This window comes from Equus przewalskii, chromosome 4 (assembly GCF_037783145.1).
Source record: "Equus przewalskii isolate Varuska chromosome 4, EquPr2, whole genome shotgun sequence".
In the NCBI taxonomy this organism is placed as follows: Eukaryota; Metazoa; Chordata; class Mammalia; order Perissodactyla; family Equidae; genus Equus; species Equus przewalskii.
The window spans coordinates 104099708-104121939 of NC_091834.1; the positions used below are offsets into that span (position 1 = coordinate 104099708).

General features: G+C 45.9%; 1 protein-coding gene across 3 annotated transcripts in view; it reads left to right on the plus strand.

The window, feature by feature from the left end:
- Positions 1-22232, plus strand: part of DPP6 (dipeptidyl peptidase like 6) — a 987445-nt gene that overhangs the window by 96995 nt on the left and 868218 nt on the right. The window contains exon 1 of one of the 3 annotated variants that reach the window (XM_070616961.1): positions 3598-4350. The exons of 1 other annotated variant lie outside the window; for it this stretch is intronic. In XM_070616961.1, coding sequence (XP_070473062.1) covers positions 4300-4350 — 51 coding nt within the window. In that variant the 5' untranslated portion in view covers positions 3598-4299. Of the gene's footprint in view, positions 1-3597; positions 4351-22232 lie in introns of those variants that run through there. One more of the 3 variants, XM_070616964.1, reaches the window with a different exon arrangement.

Below are 22232 nucleotides of genomic sequence, written 5' to 3' on the forward strand. Positions count from 1 at the left end.
TCACTACATAATTTATTTTGTTTAATTCCTAAATCTTCTCTCCAAACCGTTGTTATCATTCCTGTGCATTTTATAAAATAAATACTGACAGATTTCATTTTCTTTCCAGGAGATATCTTCCTGAAAATTTATGGGCAAATCAAATTATAAAGAATTAACGATGTTTTCAATGCAATAAGAAAGCTCACATTTTAAAGAACATCAGTAAGGAATTAATCTGTGAGTAAAAGAATAGTTTGTGATAAGAATAACCAGTCTCTTTTCTTATGTACTGGGATGGTTAATCTTAGGAGTCCACTTGACTGGGCCACGAGGCGCCCAGATAATTGGTCAAACATGGTTCAGGGTATGTCTGTGGGGATATTTTTGGATGAGATTAACATTTGGATCAGTACACTGAGTAAAGCAGACTGCCCTCCCTAACGTGGGTGGGCCTCATCCAATCCTTTGAAGACCCACATGGCACAGAAGCTGAGTAAGGGGGAACTTCCTCTACCTGATTGCTCTGAGCTGGGACACCGGTGTCTTCCTGCCTTCAGCCTCAACAGAAACATTAGCTCTCCTTGGGGCTTGAGTCTGTTGACTTCTATACTGGAACTTACATCCTTGGTTCTTCTGGGTCTCCAGCCCTGACTGCAGATCCTGGGACGTGTCAGCCTCCAAATTCACGTGAGCCAATTCTTTATAAGAAACTTACACATATTTCCTATTGCTTCTGTTTCTCGGGAAAACCCTGACTAATTCAGCCACCTTGACTTTCGCTTTTACAAACTGTAAATTTCCCACGTTGACTTTCCCTACAGTGAAAGTCACCTGGGTAGACTTAAACTTCTAGTAAGAAGTAACAAGAGCACTGATAAAATGACATGATGAATCTATTCGTCTGCTGTAAATATTACCTGATGTCAAATGTGAAACTGAACGTTTTGCCAAAAGTCCCAACTGAAATCAAAACTACTTTAATTGAAATAGTTGCTAATGCCAAAGAGACATAAATTAAGGATGGAGCAGAAGGATGAACACAACCAACAGCTGCATTATAGCAGGTTTGGAGAGAGCTTGCTAGAGTTAAATAGATGTCCATGAATCAACGTGAAACAAAGGTACACAAGATCTGGGTGCTAGGAAACATGGCAGATCCTATCTGGTCAGATGGAACAGAAGCACTAGGGTGAAAATGGTGAGGCAAACATGCTCTTCTATGGACTGGAAAGAGCTAGAAACGCAACTGCAAAAATAGAGAAATGACCCAACACATATTGATAAGTATAGGGCCACATGTGCATCCCACATGCATAAATGTGACACAGCACACACACAAAAACCATCTTGAGGATGGGCGTGGGGTGGCAATAGAGGTTTTGATGCTCATGCCGTCTTCAAATATTTCCTAATTTCTCATAAAATTTAATATCCTAAATTAATACGGCAATTGAGAATCCTATTTTAAGCATTTTTTCTTATACTCTTAGCTTCTTCCTTTCTCCCAGATCCCTCTTTATCGACCTTCATTCTTTTTCTCCCCAGCATTCCGTAAGTCAATGGCTCAAAGTAGATGAGTTGCAAAGAGTGAAGAGTCACTGTTGAATAGTCAGAGTTGCTTTGCTCTTGTATTCCGTACAACATTCCCTCTTTACAACTGCGTTTAGCCCTGTCCTTTCTGTGGGTCTGTCTGCCACAGGCAAGGCAGGAAGAGAGGAACACAGGTGTCCCAGACAAATAGTTTTGGCTGATAGCTGTGGGGAGAGTCAGGAGAAAACATTCAGTCTACCAACAGAATTATTTATTTATTAACTTAAAGTTTAGTCCATATTATTCCATTTTCCATTTCCAGAGATAATTTAAAGGAAGCTACAAAAATGCCATGATAAAGAAATATTTTTGTCCTGTTTCCTTGCTTTTGCCTCCCTACACCATCATATGGTGATAGGGTAGGAAAAGGCAGGTTGTGAGGGAGCAGTTCCAACTGCCTATTCTTAGCGGGAAAAATAGAGAAGATTCCAAATGAATCAGCGTCACTTCAAATAAAGAAGAGAAAGAAATCTTAATGCTGCTTGAAAACAGAATTAAGATTGGCAGTATTTTTTGTCCACTTTGGGCTGGGTTTAGCGTAAAGTCGACAGTACAAGGATGAACTGTGCCAAGGTTCATTTCTAGCGAAAAGTTGTCATTAAGAATCCTAACACAGGAGAGTGCCTCTTAAACCTACAAAGTGCTAGTCTTCTGCCTGCCACTTTCTAGGCAAATGCTAACCCACGTTCCTTCAAAAGCTTCCTTTCCAGCATGCAGGTTCGGTTCACCTATTTCTTCCACCTACCTCTTAAGCCAAATCATCGGTGACAAGTAGTTTTCACCTGTAAACCAACTGCTGGCATGTAGAATGTGTAATATATGCATGCATATGTAAGTATTGTGGGTAATTTACATATAATTACTGTTGCAATTGCTCAGAATTTTCTGCTTCAGTGTGAGTTCCAAACTGGCCTCTTATTCATTATTACATCCAGAGATTTTTTGTGAATATAAAAAAATGGAAAGGCTTTTCAAACTCCTCTCGGCTCTTCCCTCTCTCCACTGCCCCCAGGAGAGGGCGCGCCTTTACACTCTCTCACACACACACACACACACACGACAGTGAGTTCAAGCCTGATGCCCCGATGTCGGTTGAAGCAGCTCCAAATGGCGTTTTTGGAGCGGCCTGGTCCCCGGTGGAGGAGAGCTGCGGCGCGGGGAGACATCCTCTGTTTGCTCTTCCCAGCGGTCGGGGTCGGTCCGCACTGGAATTTGACCACATTCTGCGTGCGCGCTCTCGGGAGCGCGCGTCCGTGTGTGGTCCCGAGAGCGATCCCGCGGTTGGGAATGATTAATCCGAGCAGCGCCCAGGGGTGGCTATCGGGGAACCCAGGGCGCGGTCACTGGGCAACCGACGCTCTGGGTGGAGGTTGGGTCGGGGAATCGGAGCTGGGTTTGAGCCCCGGCGAATGCCCCGCTGGCTCCGGAGCCGGGTAGACCCCTTGGCGCCAGGCTGGGCTCTAGGAAGCAGACGGGATCAGATCCTAAGAAACAAAGACGCCCAAAGGGTCGCGGCTGGGGCGAAGGCCCGCAAGGAAGTGGCGCCTAGGGGGCCAGGTGTGCGGCCGGAGGGCGGCGGTGCGGGCGGCGCCGGGAGCTGCCGCTGCAGAAAGGTGCCCTGTGCCGTGGAGCTGCGGCGGCGGCAGATTCGGATGCGGGCCCGGAGTGCAACCATGGAGACGGAACGTGTGTCCCATAGTAACCTGAAACAACATTATTTATGAGCTGCCAGCCCGCGCCGGCCCTCCGCTTCCCCCTCTGCTTCTCCACACTTGCGGCCGACGTGCACAGCCGCGCCCGGTCTGCCCGGCCTCTCCCTTCCCTCTGGCGGGCGCAGCCGGGAGCTAGTCGCCGCCGATCCACAGTGAGCGCCGCGAGGGAGGCGGCGGCTGCACCCGCGGAAACCGCGGTAGTGCCTGTTTGTAAAACCCCTCGTGCGTTGGTCGCGCGCGCACACACACGGCCCCGCGGGAGGGGCGTCTCCCCCAGGAGCTGGGGTTTGCCGAGGGGCTCCCAGCTCTGCCCAAACACTGTGGGCTCGCTTAACCTTGAGGCAGCCCGAGCCTTCCCGCTCCAGCCCAGTTCAGGCAGAGCACCCGGTGTGTACGCGCGCGCGCACACACACACACACACACCACACACACACCACACACGCTCACGCACACACACGCCCGCCCCTGGCGTCGCCGCCGCCCCGCCGGGGCCCCCGCCCTTAGGCACAAGTGCGGCGACCGCTGCCCCCGCGCTGCCTGCCGGAGGAGCCCCCGAGGCGGCCCGCGCCGCCAGGGTCCCCGCGTGCGCCCCGCGCGCCGGCGCCGCTGTCGCTGGCAGAGCGCTGCCGCGGGCCCGGCGGACACGCACGCTGTCGGAGCTGCCCTGGCCGCGCGCGGCTCACAGCCTCCGCTCCTCCCCGGCTCCAGGCTCCCGCTCCAGGTTCCCGGCTTTTGTTTAAAGCAGCAGTAACCCCCCTACCCTTCCTCCAGCTTTGTATTTTTCTTTCCCGGTGGCGGCCAAAAAGAGTTGACTGCTGTTGTGAGCCGCCTGGGAGAGAAGAGGGGCAGGGGTGGGCGGAGGTGGGGAAACCGAAGACCTGGAAGAATTTGAATTTTCTTCAAAAGCCAACTCCACCCAGACATCGGCCAGTCCAGTCTCTACTTTAATCACCACCGAGACAATGGATTAAGTTACTCTTCCCTGGGCAGAAGTCGGGCTCAGACTTGGGGCAAAATGAAGGAAAAGGCGATGATTAAGACGGCGAAAATGCAGGGGAACGTGATGGTGAGTGCTGGTGGGCCAGGCGCGCTCGGGGGCTGGGAGGACCCGCAGTGAGGAGCGGTGACGGGGGATCCTGTCGTCGCGAGTCCCGAACCTCCCAGAAATGACAGCGCCCCCCGTGCCACTTCCCACCTGAACCCACCCGGCGGCTGCCAGGGTGCGGAGGATCAGCTGTTTAGCTGCAAATGCAACTTTGCGGCTTCGCAGTCCCCCTCCTTTGGGCATGTGGCTTGGTGTCCTGGGCGAGGGGTGGGGTGTGAGAGGTGGGGAAGGGGCGGAGGACCAGCCCTCGCCAGCCGCGCGCGTCCGTCCGAGTCCCCAGCAGACCCACGAAAGGGCCACAGGGCCCCCATGTCCGCGCCAGCCTCCGGGCCGCGCGTCGCGGAGCTCGGGACCTGTTGGGGTTCGCCGAGCTTTTGGTACACTCGGGACGGGCGCCAGTCGCTCTGCTCCGGCGGCTGCCACCGTGGCCGCGGCCGCCCACCGGGCGGGGCCGTGCTCCCCGGATTTGAGAAAGATGACTGCCCCCAAAGGTTGACTGTGCCAGCGGGCGTAATGATGGCACCTCGTCCTGGCGGATCACCGTGTGCCTGGGAAACATCTCTGGCCGGTGGGAGGCTCAGGGCTGCAGGCCAGGGCGCATCTTAGCACCGACAACTTTGCTAACTCGAGGACCCCGGCGTTCCGCCTCCCCTGCGAGCCAGCCCCTCGCCTGCTCCCCGGCGACCCGCGCCGCCTCGGGCGCTCCTGCTGTCCGGTTTCCTTGAGCTCTGGGCTGGGGCCGAGGGGGTGAGGGTGCTGGAAGCTCCTGGCGAGGACAAGGAGGTTGCCATCTTGTTCTGTGGCAATCGTGTGTGCCTGTGCGTATTTATTTGGGTGACGTTTTAACCCTTCAGGCGTTGGTGTGGGATGATGGGGAGGAGGGTGTCTATGTTTATGTTGCCCGTCGCTCGTACTTTTTTGTGAGGGGTGACCCCGAGCCGGTGTTACTTTTGAAGGTACAGCAGGAAATGCGGGAATTCTCTCAAGGTGCCAGGTCCAGAGTTGTTTACCGGGTGGGTTGGGTCCCGGTGATGGGGGGCGGGGCGGGGTGGTGTTTGAGATAACTCCGTGATCCATTTTGAAGATTTGCTCTAAACAAAATGAGAAAAGAAATGAAAAAAATGTATTCGAATTGAACACCCAGCCGGCTTAACCACACCCACAGGAAGACACCTGTTGCCTGGCGGAGGAAGGAGCGCAGTGTGTTCAGAACCTGACTTCTGGCCTGAGGGATGCTCCATCCCAGACAGCCCTTAGGGGCTCAATAGCCCTTGAGGAGCTATTTTGCACCCCCCTCCCCGGCCCCACCGCGGACCATGAGCCCCTCTTTCAAGGGCCTTCATCAGTCTGTGTGGGGTCTCGCGGTGGCTGACATCATTGCCTGTTTGTGAAAATCCCTGTTTCCCTGGTTTTCTGACTCTCTTTTTCGCCATTGTGTTGTTCTTATGTAAACAGGGCAGAAATGTGTATAGAGTAATGTTTTCCAGTTAAATTCCCAGCCACACCCATGACTCCTCTTTTATATTATGCCATAATGTACTGTAAAACCTACATATTTAGGACTGAGGCGAAAGAAAGGATTTGAATTAATTATATTGATAATAATAATGATATATGATCGATTCACTCATCAAATAAATGTTTCTTCTCATAACTCAGATGGTATGTTGTGACATAGCAACATCTTTATGTTACATCTTTATGAACAACTTTTAAGGTCTTCCCTCCACCACCCTCTCTGCCTTTACTTCAGAAGATAAAGAATGAAAGGAATGCTAATCACCTTTTTCACTCATCCTCCCAATGAGGACGTGCCATGTGGTGCACACTGTAGACACTCCTCTGTGTCGCTGTTAATAAGTATAATTAGGACAAATTGAACTGAGCCCGCGGAATTCAGCAGCACCTAATCATATTTGTAGGATCAGCCATTGGCCTAAGAGAAAAATGAGACACAGACTTGCACCCCTTTTAAATGTTCCATCGATTCTTAACTTGATAATTATTACTCTGCAGTCTGGTTTGTACCTTCATGGTTTGACTTTCATGTCCCAACTCAATCCCCAAAGCTTTAACCAAGTGATCATTCTGCACTGAAATCATTATTCTGGGACCCACCAATCCCTAATTTTTCATCAGTTGTTTTGGAAGACTCTTGCTAATCACAGCCTCTCTCGGATTAGATGACTGGCAAATTCTTTGCACTGGCAGCTTGATTAGAATTCAGGTGATATTTTACATTCCAGATGAGGACGGGATGATGTGCTCCTCTTACCGCTGTGAAAAGCGGCAGAAGGTGCTCCATTGTACCGTGTCAGTGCATTGACATACACGCAGAGACGCCGAGACACAGACCACATCTCAGTTCAGGTACTCGAGCTCTTTGAGCTGCCTGAACCCACATTTGAGGTTTGATATTTAAAACAGAGATGCTTGGTACTGCCCGAGTGGCCACAGAAGCACCATATCCGGTTACAGCCATGCATATAAGTTGTTTTTTAATTCAGTCTCTTCTTACTTATGTTCACACTGTGTGACCCTCCTGGACCTGTGGTCCATTGTTTACAAGAACTGTGCCAATAGCACCCTGGCTCGTCTTTGCTGTGCCATCTTGCTTCAGTAAAAATCTATTTTTATAAAATCTTAGTAAATATTTTGTTCCTCACACATTGCTGTAGAGGTTTATTACTGATGGCAGGCAGATGATTAACAGAAGACAAACTTATTGTTACGCTGTACTATCTAATCTTATTTTGGGTTAATGAATGAGTAAAAGAAATAACATCAGTGGAATCAGTTCACAACTTCTGTTTTAATGCTTGAGAAGAGTATTGTTCATAAACTTTATTTCTAATATTGTGAGAACTCCCAGACGAAGCATGCCACATTCCACCTGCAATTTGATACACGGAGAAAGAGATCAAGAGGTTTTTCTACTGTCTCAGAACAAAAATTATTTTAAAAAAATAACTGTATTTTCATAAAATCTACATTTGAAAATTCATAGTGGGGGTTGACTTGCATGATTTTTCAACTCAATCTTCCTTTATCACTAATATGTTAATATCCTACTTATTTAACTGTTTAAATTGAATGGGCTATTTTAAGAAGGCAAATCCTCTTGCAATAGAGTCTAGGGTCAATGGAAAACTTTATTATCTAGAGGATATTACTTCGTGCTATATTCCCCCACTCTGTCCATATGACCTTTTCCTAGACATTAAGTTGCTTCATGGAGATTGAGTAAAGGTTGGTTAAAAATCAAAGTCTTGGGGACTGCCCCGTGCCATATGGGAGGACCTCCCCCTTCCTTGGTGTGTGTTGATGGCTCTACAAGTACATGTGGGAAAAGGAGGCTTGGTGACAAGAGTTTTGTCAGGAGAGGTTCAGAAAATAGACACAGAGGACCAGAGGTCTTCAAGCCACAGGGATGCTTGAGAATCTCATGGTTGGTTGGGGTTGGTTTGAAATGAAAGTTGCTGTCTGGAAATTCCCTGCATGGGGAAAGCTGACTTTTTCCTGCAGTCCCTGGAACTGATTTGGGGGTGTTGGTCACTGATTGGATATATCTGGGTATTATGAGCCTAGGACTTTTCAGATCTTGTCTTCCCCTTCCTGCGCTGAATAAAAACCCCATATCTGAACCGCCTAGAGTAAGATTTTGCTTTCTGGCCATTTCAGTGTCTCACTGATTCAGTTAGATCCAACAGGACATCTTTCCTACTCGATGCCCTGCCTGTAATAAGCCCAGGTGAGCAGGGGAGGCTCTTTGAGGTTTCTAAACAGGTTATGGGAGTTGGTGTCCCACAGACCTCCTGGTGTTGAGCACTACTTGGGAACAGCAACGTACACTTTTGAGATGGTTTTTAGGAGTGCAGCCTTTCGTGATGCAATATTTTCCCTCTGTCTGAGGATAATTGGAAATGCTACTCTTGCTTCCTTATACAATTGGCAGCATGGTGACATAAAAGCCATGGTGTTGGTTCTAAATGTGAGTATTGTAACATGTATTTGGGGGAGAATTTGCCTTCTTGAAATGAGTTCCAAAAATTACCTTTTTTTTTTGGGCTGGTCCTGAGCTAACATCTGTTGCCAATTATTTTTTTTCTTCTTGTCCCCAAATCCCCCCAACACATAGCTGTATATTTTAGTTGTGAGTCCTTCTAGTTGTGGCATGTGGGATGCTGCCTCAGCATGGCCTGATGAGTGGTGCCATGTCCGCGCCCAGGATCTGAACCGGCGAAACCCTGGGCTGCTGAAGTGGACCATGCAAACTTAACCACTCAGCCACTGGGCCGGCCCCCCCAAATTACTTCTAAGGTCACAGGTTTTTGAGAGTCATCACTGTGTCCCAGAGGTGCAATATCTATGTTGCTCTTTCTCTACTTCCTAGTTGTTCAACATCCTTTCTTAAAATCGTCAACTCTGTAACTGGACTCCTCTCCAAATACTGATTAATCCCACCTCTGCAGGAAAAAGGGCAGGGCACAGGGCCATTTCATACGCCTCTCTCACAGGATCGAGAAGACTTTACACACATTAACTGCTGATAAAAGATACACAAAGTTGCTAAAATTTCCAGGAAGAAGTTCCTAAACCCAGAAAGGGACGATCAGCCAGGATGTTTTATAAAATGTCTTAAATAAAAGTTTGGTGTGCAGGGCTGTCCCATCTTTGCTGAGGCCCGTGCAGGGCTTTACTTCATGGCTTGGTGTTTGGACGTGTAAATACGCTAAGTTGGCCTTTTCCTGTACTGTAGTCATTTCTCTCTTTTCTGTGACCTTTCCTGGATGCTACTGATGTTACTCCAAACTTATGCATCCTTTGGACTTGGAACTTCCTGTGTTATTACTAAGAGGTGTGGTGCGTTTTGAAATATTAGCATCTTTTGTTCATCTATGGTCATGTGCTATGGACACTGAGCACGCAAGTGGAGGAATGTGCTAAATAGTTGGACAGGTGTTCATTTCTGTGCTTACCATAGACTGCTTTTGTGAGAAAGGTCCATGATTTTAGTTGTACATTTCTTTCTTTTACTCTAAGAACTCCTTCTAGTTCAAATGCATCAGATAACAGGAGAGATAATTCCATGCATAGAGTATTTTCAACTTAACAACTACAATAAAATTGGAGCTTCTGCTCACTTTAGGGGTTACTATATGTGGTTTCTTTCAACACCACCAAGCACTTCTCTGACACCAGCTGGGTGTCCTACAATTCAGCTCAGTTCCGACACTATCTACCTGTACCTAGCTTCAGATCCCACAGGTTAAGGCTTACAAGACAACCTCCACTTCAGATGCCAGTCTCAAGTCTAGGTGCTTCTGTGATTCTGAGAGATTGGCGGGAAATCAGAGGCTCCTACAACCTCTCCTTGGGTTCGATTAATTTGCTAGAATGGCTCACAAAACTCAGGAAACCAGTTTACTTACTAGATTACCAGTTTATTACAAAGGATATTAAAGGATATGAATGAATAGCCAGATGAAGAGATACATAGGGCAAGGTCCTGAAGGGTCCCACACTTCTGGCTCCGTGAAGTTTGAGGTGTGCCACCTTGGATGCATTCTGGTTCACCAGCCTGGAAGCTCTCCAAACCCCATTCTTTTGGGTTTTTATGGAGGCTCCATTACATAGGCATGATTGATTAAATCATTGTCCATTGGTGATTGATTCAACCTCCAGCTCCTCTCTCCTCTCCAGAGGTCAGGGCATGGGACTGAAAGTTCCAACTCTTTAATCATGGTCGGTTCCCCTGGCAACCAGTCCGTCATCCTTAGGGGATTTCCAAAAGTCACCTCGTTGACATAAACTCAGTTGTCATTTAAAGGGGCTTGTTATGAATCAAGGCACTCATTTTACCTTTATGGCTCTGAAGATATTTCAGGAACTGAGGACCAAAGACCAAATATTATAACAAAAGATGCTTCCATTGCTCCTATCATTTGGGAAATTCCAAGGGTTTGGGGATCTGTAAGCCAGGAAACGTGGACAAAGACCAAACTATGTATTTCTAATAAATCACAATATCACAGTTAAATGACAACTGCCTCAATACCCTTTTTATTTTGGGAGATAAATAGATTCACTCCAGACCCATTTCTTCTTTTCTCTTCATTACTTTAAAATAAATTCAGTGATGAGGAGAATTTTGTGACCTCTTTTGTTTATGGGAGCCAATTGTATTATTAAGAGGACTGCATTTTAGAACCCAAGAAGGAGCACGTCCTAGACCTGATAGGACATGTGTACAAACTGAGCTAAGAGTACAGACGTCAGAAGCAATCGGAATTCCCCTTTCCCATTGTGGCTTCCTGTGAGGATGGGGAAAGGGTTCCATTCAAGAGGTGGAAGATCTAAAAACCCACCTCAGGCAGTGGGTTGCAGCAATGGCTGGACAATACAATCATCACGGAGGTTTTAGAAAATCCAGGGACCTCAGCTGATCCTATGGGCAGGCAGAGTTGAGAATGGTTGGTTGAGGGCAGAGTTTCTCAATCTTGCTCCATGTTTAAATCACCAGAGGAACTTTAGTAGCTAATAAGGGATAGCTTTGAGCTATCCACACCACACACCCCAGCACACACAAACACACACACAGGGCATTCTGATGTAGCTACTCTGAATTGCAGCCTGGGCGTTAATATGTTTAATAGTATTTCTTTTCTGCAGGCGAGATGGATAACCAGTGGATTAGAGGGCAAGTTTTTAAGTAAACATTGTTATCAAAGCCTAGGGAAATGATCCTACCATTTCTAAGAAGCCCTTGTGGTTCGTGGAAAGGCACAGCCACGTCTGGTGTCATGGGTTATGGAGGAAGCAGAATGCGTGGAAAGATAGGTAAAGATCGCAGAATAAGGAGAGAGATGAGGCGAAGCACAAGGGAGAGCGACGAAAGAGTAGTCATCAGGGAAAGCTGAGGAAACAGGCTGTGTCTTTAACGCAGGTTTCTAACCTCGGTCCAATTGGGGATGGGGAGAAATGGGAATGGTGCAAGAAGCTCAGTTCTCCTTCTCTCCCTCTTCACACCTGAGAAGACAAGGCTTTTGACTGCAAGATACTCTGTTATTTGTCTGTGATCCACCTGAAAATGTATTTCAAACCAAATGAAGCAAGTAGAAACAAGTTTGGTAAAGAGAGAACATAGCTTCTGGACCAACAGGAGAGACTCTGGCATTTGCCATCAGCTCTCTGAGTGGCCTCTGCAGGCAGCTCCCTGGACCTCTGTTTCCTCACGTGTAAGCTCTGGGATTTGAGTAGGTTGATTTTCCCGGAAGTCCCTCTCCCCAGCCCAGGTAGCTTTGTTGTTGTCTCTTCGATATTGACCTGAGGACGCGTTTGAGAAGTAATCTTCCAGCCCAGAACAAGTATTTTGTTGGTATTATAATTTCTCCTGCACTGACTTATGTGGCATCTCTTAGCTCACTAGTCTGTCTTGCAGTGTGTCACTGTTTCCAGGCAAAGAAAATAGATGGCATAAATTTATATGCCAATAAGTCAGTAAATGTAGAGCAGTCATTCCACAAGCCTTGATGACTCAGGCAGAGCTGTATGTGTGCAGCTGGGAGTGTATGTGTCTATGCACACGCTGTGTGATGCACACACTTGTCAGAGGCAAAATGCTGGCAGCACTGTTGGGCATAGCTGCAGATTTGTTGGATGACAGCTGCTGCGGGCACGATCACCTTGATTACTTGACTTCCTTACCTATTAAAAAAAAATAACCACACTGTAATGAAACAGTAGTGCCAAGGACGCTCTAGTTTCCAGTGGGCGTTACTCATCTGTGAAAATGAAAAGGAATTGCTGGCCAGCCAGCCCAGCCGCAAGACCTGGTTGGCAATGCACCAGATGAGGGTGGAGTATGAATCAGTTTTGCCGTGGGGAGAAGCCTAGGGTTGATCATATTTGCTTCATGATAATAGTATTTGAAAAGTAAGATTTTCCTCTCTCTTATTTCCCAGCCTACTAGGCTGATGCCCTTATAAAGCAACATATAATTTCAGTTCAAATGATTCTCATTTTATTGTTTGGGTTAGGTATAAACAACATGTAGTAAAACCTTTGTTGATAGTAACCGAACTGTGAACTTGAGTAAACCAGACTATCAGTTCCATCTGATTCCACTACTTGAAGCTAAAATGAAACTTCTAGGGTACGTCCTTGCTTCCATAGACACCCAGCTCAATTTTCTATACCTTTTCATCCTGCGTTTTTGGGGAATGAGAAGTAATGCTCTTCAAGCCAAAGTTCTCTCATTCTTACAAAATGGATTCAATTATGGACTAGATTCTCTATGCTCAGGCGAAAAAAAAAAAAGACATTAACACATATAAAAACTATAATTATTTATAACAGAAAACCAAAGATTTTTTGGTTAAATACTAGTTTCCCAGAAATCTCTGGTTATCAGACCAAATCAAATCCTGAGCACGCTTTCTATAAGAGGATTTTTTTTGCTATTCCTCTTCCTATGACTCTGTAGATTGTGCTGATATTTTTAAGATCCCCACTCTTTCATTTCAAACCTAATTATGTTAATAACTTACAGTTTGCATAGCACCTTTACAGATTATACTGTAATTTCAATACACTATTTTATTATATTAGAACAACCCATTGTGTCGACAGGACAAATATTATTTCTCTTTTATGGTTGAAACAGCTAAGACTTGTAGAGATTATTCAGCAGGAGGGAGCTGGGAGCTCAGCTCCTGACCCGCTCCTGAGCCTGGTTCTTTGCAATCTACTACATATTCTTTCAGAAATCCTCTTCTTTCCAATCACAACTAGAAGGAAACATGGAGCCTGAAAGATGGAAGAGAATCTAGACATCATCTAGAGTAACATCTCTTCTAATGCTCTATACTTGTAGGATTCCCAGCCTTTTCTGTAACACATCTGGAGACCGGACGCTCTGTCATTGTGGACGGGTTCTATTTAGAATGGGGTTTCTTGTCTTTCCACATGAAATGTACCTTCCTGAAACTTCCCGCAGTCCCAGCTCTAAGCCTTTTAACTACATCAAGTCAGTCTAATCCCTATTTCGCACGACAATCCAACCTTTCCAATAAGTTCAGACAGCTGTCACGTGGCCCCCTCATGGTATCTTTTCCAGGAGAAGTATCTCCATTTCCTTGTACTTATTTACAAGTTCCATTGGAGTAACTATGAGTTTAACAATTGGAGACATCTTATTTTCATCCAACATTGCTGTCTTTTTCAATTTCTCAGCTTCCACAAGTTTCTCCCCATTTTATGTTGTTGTTGTTATTTATTTTTCATCTGTTTAGGGACACCGTAAGCAAAAGTTTAAAGATTAACTTACAGAGCTGGGGTTAAGTTCCGGACATAGACAGCATAGGCGGCATTTCAGAATGCAGACTAATCTCTTATGAAAACATCCAGAAAGCATAAGACTGAGACTCACCCACGGAAGGTCAGCGCACGCGTGACTGGCTTAGGCTGGCTTCTGGGGGAGGTAGAAGCAGTCCCTGCAAAACCGGCCGGCCGTCCTGAGCCCGCCGCAGAGCAGGTGTTCTTTCAGTCTGGCTGATAGAAGGTGCGCCTTCTGGAATCCATCTCTTTCCGTTTGATGTATATGAAGTATTCAACCTCACCTGGAAACAAGCAACTCCAATGGCTTATAATCGACCTCTTTGTTCCTTGAGAAATATATCACGCCCTGACAAAAGGTTATCTGCCCTAGGACCTCCTAGGAAGGCAGCGAAAAGGAGCCAGAAGGAGCGTGATCAGGCAAGAGTAACATCAGGAGATGAAAGCCACCTACACTTTTGACAGCACCCCAGGCCACAGGAGCAGCTTCCAGGGTGCCCTTGGTCCAGATATGTGTGGAGACCCCTGACTTCCCTGAGAACTCCAGAGGAGAGCGTGCTGTGCTCACCACAGCCTCCACCAGCGGGAGCTCTGGGTCTGTGGAGCACTGTTCCTTGGGGCCGGTAGAACTTTACAGAAGGGTGTCAAGCATCTCGGCCACGTTTGCATGGCACTGGAAAGTCAAATGCAAATTGCAGAGAAAACACAGTGAAAATTCTAATATTCCCTAAAGATTTATAACACCAAATTTTGCACTGGTGAACTGAGAGAAAACTGCAGCACAGAGCAGAAAACGGATGGTCTGCAAGAGCTGGGCGGGTCAGGAACAATGAAGGAAAGATAATGCCAAGGCAAGTAACGGGAGGATGTGAAGCCAGGAGCGTTGAAAAGCAGGATGGATCTGTCAGAAAGTTGAAACCGGCTGGAAAATCTGAACAGAGCCTTTGGGAACTGCTGGTCACCGGCCCGAGCGGGAAGGACAGAGGCTGTCCTCACTTGTAGGTATCACAGGCCTTCCACAGAGAGCAGTGTTGATCGGCAAACAGGGGCTGCCAGAAAACACCAGTGATGGAAATCACCATTATTTCTACCAGAATCCAAGGTCTTCCCGACTTACAAGCCATGCAAGTGTGCAATCACCTCGAAAATAATGGCCATATTTCTTGGGCCTTGCTGATTTGTATGTACATTTTACTCTGATATCCTCACTCTAATAAAGTACTTTTTTGCATTTTGCGAAGTCGGCTTCATGAAATCTTGCTGGCGATTCGTTATTACATAAGAAGAGAGGTGGAGAGAAGCAAAGGCAGTGCGTTTCCCTGAATGCGCAGAATTACAGCCGCTCTGAGGTTCGGGGGCGAACGGAAAGAAAAGTATAAAGCTTCCTATAGCGTCTTCTAAGAAGGAGAAGAGATGATAGTTTAAGACCATCCACTATAATTTAACCATGAAAATCTCAGCCGGCATTAACCAGATGTAGACTCCCACTCTGGCTTCTGAAGATAAACCAGAGTCACGAGTACTCTGAAAAATATTCTGGGGAGTGGTTCCAAAGTGTGGTGCCTGAACCAGCATTATCCGCATCACCTGGGAATTTCAGAGATGCATATTTTCGGGCAGACTACCCAACTGGAGACCAGGAGGGTGGGGCCCAGCATCCCTGCTTGAACAGGAGGTGTGGCCCATGCTAACGGTTGGTTCTAAGTGGGCCAGTTCTCAAACTGTCTGTGGGAAGGGCCAGTTTTTTTGGTTCTTGTCTTTTAAATTTCCACTCCATCATGGATCAGTACTTTTAAAAAGTACAATAAAAATGAACTAATTGAAAAAAGAAAAGGTATACCAGTCCAAACTTCGTATGATTAAATCCAAAGATGTAAAATTACTTTGTCAAATTGCTATAAACCTTTCTAAATGGCAAACTCTCCATTTCTGTACTTCTCTCTTAGAGAACCAGTGACAAGCAGTTTGCCTGCCGGCCCGGGCCCACAGCCACGCTCAGAGGAGCCGTCGATGGTGGCCCCGGGAAGCCCACCTCACTGATGGGGAGCATGGCCTGTTACGTGTCCAAGCCCCTGGGGGGAAATTTCTTTAAAAATAAAATCTCCTCCCAACCCAGAAAACCTCACCGCAAAGTCAGAAGAGGAAGAAGCCAGTTTTATTACTGAATAAGCAGTAAACCAAACTGCAAAGACAGAAAGCAAGCTGCCTCTTCTGTATGGCCAGGTGGGGATACAACCAGCCACATCAGGCCCGTTTTGCAAGGCGCAGTCTGGCGACAAGTCAGGCCCATCTCTCCCCAGGAAACTGGGAGGTGGGGCTCTATTTTTCTTGATGATTACTTTTCGAAGAGAAGGCTCCCAGGTCCTTGAGGAGACATTTCTGAGTTGTGAGACAGGCCAGAGGCTTATTTAGCCGTTAAAAAGATTTACATCCAAACAAGGTTTGAAAGGATGGAGAAAGAAATTCTGAAGGAATAGACAGGAGGTTGTCTCTTCCCTTATTTTGAACAGGGAGAACTCAGCCTCTTCTTTTTAATTTGTATTTGCCCTTACACCCCCAAATTCTGAGCGTGTCTAATTTTTTTCTTTTAAGGCTTATCTATAAGCATGCTTTTTGGTAGCAAGCAGGTCTGTGAGTTATGACCCCAAAATAATTTTTCTTTTTTTGTGCAATCATTTCATTTTAAATTTGACTTACTGTGAGGCACTAACATGGGTAGAATTAGGGTCAAAGACATGGCTTTCATTTTTGAGTTTTGATATTAAGAAAGAATTGCTTATTTCCCCCCTTTTCTCTAAAGTTTATTTTTGGCTAGGATTATTTAAAATGGTTCATTTTTTAGGCATCTAGGAAATGTTAATTACTGCAGATAAGACTATTCTAAAGCCTACCAGAGAGTCTTTTTTCCCTTCTTCTTCTTCAGTACACATAAAGGAGATAATGTTAAAATGCTCTTATGCAAATTTTAAAATTCCCTGTTACATTAACAATGCTAATGACAGTTAATGCACTCCCAAAGCTTCTGTGCGATGAGAAATAGCCATGGTGCTTAGAAGTGTTTCAGGGCCACCCTGCAAATATATGAGAAGAGGACTTTCTCATGGAAATTAGTTCCCTGAGAAGGGACTCAGTGTGTCAAGTAACAGAAGACAGACCCCTGTCTCTAGTGTCCCAGGGAATTCTTCCTGCAACGCGTTTGAAGAATAAAGATTCAGACTCTGCAGATAGCTTCACTTAGGTGAGTTCAGTTTGCCACAGGGTCTTAGCACAAACGCATCTTATTCTAGAACCTTCTGACAACTTCAACCTGTATGTCTTTCCTCCTTTCTTCCTTGAACTCATTGTTAAACACAGACAAGGGAGGCAAGCAGAACTTATGCTACAGTACAGTCATAGCAAGAACGCCATTCGGGTGCCTTCTGGAAGTTCCCACATGGAGTCTTTAGAGCCTGTTGGGGAAATAAAATTAAAAACAAACTCTTCTTCCAACTCAGAAATCCTCTCTACAAAGGTGGTAGAGAAATGAAACTCTTTTAGTATTTGACTTAGCATTAAACCAGAATGCGATGCACATCACAGGCAGTCAGCTAACAAATTGCAATGGAGAGAAATCTTACCCCTTATACAGCCAAGCAGATACAGCCCATTGCATCCATGTTTCCATGGTAAACAGGAACTAGTCCTCAAGGAAGAGACCTTTGCAGCACCATTTGTCCCACATCGTTCATCCTGACTTTACCTGGTAATTGGGGTGACCACCTGTGTCCGCTTATTGGCTTTATCCAGAAGAAATGCAGCCTCATGTCTTTATGACAGGAGGTAGTTCTGCATCCTGGAGCAAGGTGTCCCCGCGTACCGCTAGGCTCCTGCCCTCCCTCAGGAACTGGGAGACGGGGATCCCTCCCTTGATGTTTGCATTTTTAAAAGACAGCTCCCAGGTCCCAAGGGAAAGACATTCCTGGGTCATGAAGCTGACAAAAGGTCTATCTAGTCTTCAAAAGGACACATTTCACGGATGAAAAAGTGCTTACAGTGACAAGTTTTCTAAGGTAAATACTCTAAGGAAAAGGAGTGGAGGGAAATCTTTTCCCTTATTTTCAGCTGGGAGAATTAAGCAAGCCTCTTCTTTTTAATTTGTATTTGTCCTTAAAGCCAGAACATTCAAATGAGCAATCTGTACAACAGCCAGCAAGACCACAGCCCCTCCCCGGGAGCGAGCGACTGGAGCCTGTCCCGGGCTTACAGAGGCTGAGGGCTTGAGGTATCAACACGATTTAGGCAAAACTGAGGATCTGGAGACAGCCAAGGACACCAGGGCTTGATGGAGCCATTCCTTTCCGAGGATTTAAGAGCAGGAAACACACGCAGCAAAGTGACTGGAGCAGGGGCTTTCCTGCCGTGGGCTAGAAGCCTCAGGGTCCTGCCCTGTGATGGGGAGAGGCTGGCCGTGCTCGGGGCACAGGAAGGAATCAGCCCAAAGGCCTTACCACTCAGAGCTGTCTTCAGGCCCTGGATGGAGGTCATGTGACCTCCATTTATTAGCTGAGGCACAGAGAAGCCCAATCAGAAAATTCCCATGGTCACCTGGCTGGAAGGGAGAGCGCCAGTATCCCTCAGCTTGGATGTGTGTAACGAGCTCACCTTAAGTGGAGGGACCAAGCTTTAGGTTTCCCAGGTGAAGAGGATCCTCTTCAACACATAAAAAGTAATCACGCAGTAAGCTGTTAACCCGTGCTTTCTGAGCGGCGTTGGCAAGCGCATCCAAGGCTTCGGTTCTGTTGGGTAATCATCGCTTCCCTTTTCTTTTATCTTCTTACCCTCTCACCACATCGGCTTTTGATTATCTGTTTGTTCAACTTAGGTTCCACAATTACGGGTGTGTGTTACTGCTGTTCCGGCCAGTACTTTATGCTCTTTCTGTATCACAGGAGTTGGCCAGCCGTGCTCCGTCTGCCACTTCAGTGAGAGGGAACTTAGGTTAGCGGGGCTTTTTGCTGTTTTCAGAAGTTGTCAGTCACCGTATCTGTGACAAGCAAAGGAAATCCTGTGTTCTGTGCTGTCTGGGTAAGGATGCAGACAGAGAACTAAAATGAGGTTATTCCTGGACCCTGATTGTCCTCCACCTTCTTGGGTTCCTCACACTTGGGGTAATTTGCCTATTCCTGGCACCCTCATCAGTGTAGACCGGAGAGGGGATGAAACTGGACTCCTTCAATGCTAATGATTCGAGGCTTGGTGTGTGTCGCAGTGGGACTGTGGTGGTGGCGGTGAGCATCTGGGATCTCACTCTAATCTTTTCTTGAATGAGTGAGTAACAGGGCATATGTTCACTATTTATGGAGCACTTCATATTGTGGTTATCGCGGGGGTGCCTCGGTGAGCGAGAGCTAGTCCCGCCTTCCCCTCTTGGGGCTTCCATGCTAATGGCAAAAATAGACAGTATACAACTACAACTGATTCCACAACTAATTATTTAATTACAAGTCTGATGCATTCTGCAAAAAAAGTAGATCGAGATTGTTAGTATTCCAACATAGGCATTGCAGTCTAGGTGTGGATGTTTTTATGAATAAGAAAGGAGTTTTGAAACTAATATTTATGTGAAAGATGCATGATAGATGAGAAAGATGATTCTCCCAAATAGTTGTTCTAAGGCAAAATAAAAATGTCATAATTAAGAATATTTCTTAAACGGGATTAAATCACTACCTATTGGCAATTTGCTAGTACAGCAAGCTGTTTAAAAAGAGAAGAATTTAAATGAAATTTAAAGTGAAGCTTGGCTATCTATGATTTGTGAGTGTTGTGAGAGAAATTTAAGGTGCTTAACTGAGGAAGGGCACAAGGAGTCATTTGACAGGTGTAAAGATATGCTTAGAAGATGTCAGGAAACAAGGAGGTGCCTGGGCCAACTGAGAGAAGCAACAGGTGAGCAGAATCAGCTTTGTGGCATGAATTGCGATTTGATCCTGGGACCAAATACCAAAGAACTGAGAAAGAGCTAACCATAGTGAGGCAGTGGAAAGAAAAGCGATGGTGAAGGTGGGTGGTGGAACTTACAATTCACAAAGCTGAGAAAAAAATAGAGAAGACGAATAGAAGGGTTATACATGTATTTTTGTTTATAAATGGAATCTATTTTAAGAGCACTATAGGGTGTTCAAACCCAACTTTTATGAAGAAAGCTGTATTGAGGTAGAAGAAAACTACTGTAGGCTTCTACTAAATTAATACCAAATCACATTAGCAACAAAAGCTAGTATGCAAGAGCTAAGCATTCTGACGCCTTCGTGCTGATCAGATCGCAGGTGGATTTTCAGTTCTGGGTAAAGAGGAACAGACAAACCAGCACACATCCTGAAGAGAGGCATCACAATCCTGAAAGACAAGAAATTGTATTGGAAAGGGAATTTGAAGTAAATGATGTTTTTTTTTATGTGTCAGCTTGATTGGGCCACACTGCTCAGATATTTTGTCAAACATTATTCTGGATGTTTCTGTAAGGGTTGGTTTGGATGAGATTAATATTTCAATCAGTGGGCTTTGAGTAAAGCAGATTGCCCTCCATAGTATGGGTGGGCCTCATCCAATCAGCTGAAGCCCTGGAGAGAACAGAATAAGACTCACCTCCCTTGAGAAGGAGCCAAGTTTGCAGGAGGCGACCTTCAGACTTGAACTGCAGCATCGGCTCCTTCCTGGGTCTCCAGCCTGCCGTCTCACCCTCGAGACTGTGGACTTGCCTGCCTCGGTACCTGAGTGAGCCAATTTAAAAAAACAAATCTCTATATACATGTACACATCCTATTGGCTCTGTCTCTCTGGAGAACCCTGACTAATGTACTCGGAAAGCAGAGATAGGGGGTGGAGGGCATGACAAGTATTCATAAAGATCTGGAGGGCTTTCATGGAAATAGATTCAGATTTATTTTGTGTGATAGAGGTCCAGATCCCTGGATTGAAATTAGAGGCTGGCAGGGTTTAGCCTGATTGAAGAAAGACAACAAAAATTGACATGTTGATACAAACAATTTTTAAAAACATGAATTGACATGTGAGACAGCAAAATTCAAAACATTTTGCTGTTTATAAAGTTAGTGGATAATCAGTTGCACAAGGTGTTATAGAATAGACTCAATCTGTCTATTGGGAGTTGGAATTCTAAAGAATTTGTAAATTTCTGGTCTTACAGTCTGTATTTCTGGTAGCACCTGTGAAGGGCTGAGGAACATTTGTCTGTTCCACAGAAGATGAATGAAAAGACAATAAAATCTGAGGGTACAGTTATGGGTTTTAAATGAACGAATTCAGACCACCTATATTATGTGAAATCATTAAACCCAGCTAGATAAGAGCAAAACTCTGGAAATAGTGACAGATTCTGGCTATTTTAATACTACTCACTTGTAGACGTGGATAGAAGAATGCAGATAGCTGAGTATCAGTAAGATCCATTTGAGGTATAAAGAGAGCAGTAACCAGACACAATTCTTGTGTAACTACAGTCACACAATAAGGGAACAGAGCTTATTACAGAGAGACCTCATTTCTTACAGCTCTTTCTCTAAGAAAGTTGTATTTTTTTAATAACTTCAATGTATCTCAAATGAACTCAACTGCCTATCTTCAAGGATTTCAATATAGGATTCCTTGTGAACACTGTCGTAAAATGATTGGTTAACTTCTCCAATTTTCTTGTGATTGAAAATATGGATGGCCAAATACTGAATTTACCTTAAAAGGATTACATGTATGTTGGTAGAAAGCATCATGAAACATATCATGGATTTTTTTTTTTTGGTTTTCTTTTTTTCGGTGAGGAAGGTTGTCCCTGAGGTAACATCCATGCCCATCTTCCTCTATTCTGCACATGGGATGCTGCCACAGCATGGCTTCATGAGCGGTGTGTAGGTCCGCGCCCAGGATATGAACCTGCGCGCCCTGGGTCCCCGAAGCAGAGCACGCGAACTTAACCATTGCACCACCGGGCCAGCCCCTCTTGTTGTTTTAATTCATCTGGGACTGGTATTTGGCAGGGATATTGCTTTATTTTTTCCCCATGTGGTTTGCCGAGAGGTCTCAGGTGACCCCGGGCCTCGAATGGACATGGTGGGCTCTGCCTCTGGGCGAGAGGATGCTCAGGGGCCTCTCCAAGCTCCTGCAGGAAATCAGCCCAAGTTAGTGCCGGTGCCTCGTCTGTGACAAGCAGGGCTCAGTGCTGTGGAGGAGCGGTGCCTCTGCCCGTCCATCCAAGGGCACCTCGTGTTCCCTCGGCTGGGTTGTTCCCATCAGAGGGACAAACATGCTCTTATAGTATTTCTATCTTAAAAAACCAAACAAACCCCAAAACTCACAGAGCGACTTGATGCCATGTACCCCTCCAGCCACCTTGCATGACTTAACAGCAAAATGTCGCTATTTCCACTCCTCCTGTTCCTCTTACAATCTTCTCTCCTCAGCCTTTGGTCCTTACTTCTCCAGGGAAGTCTGACCTGTCAACATCATGAATC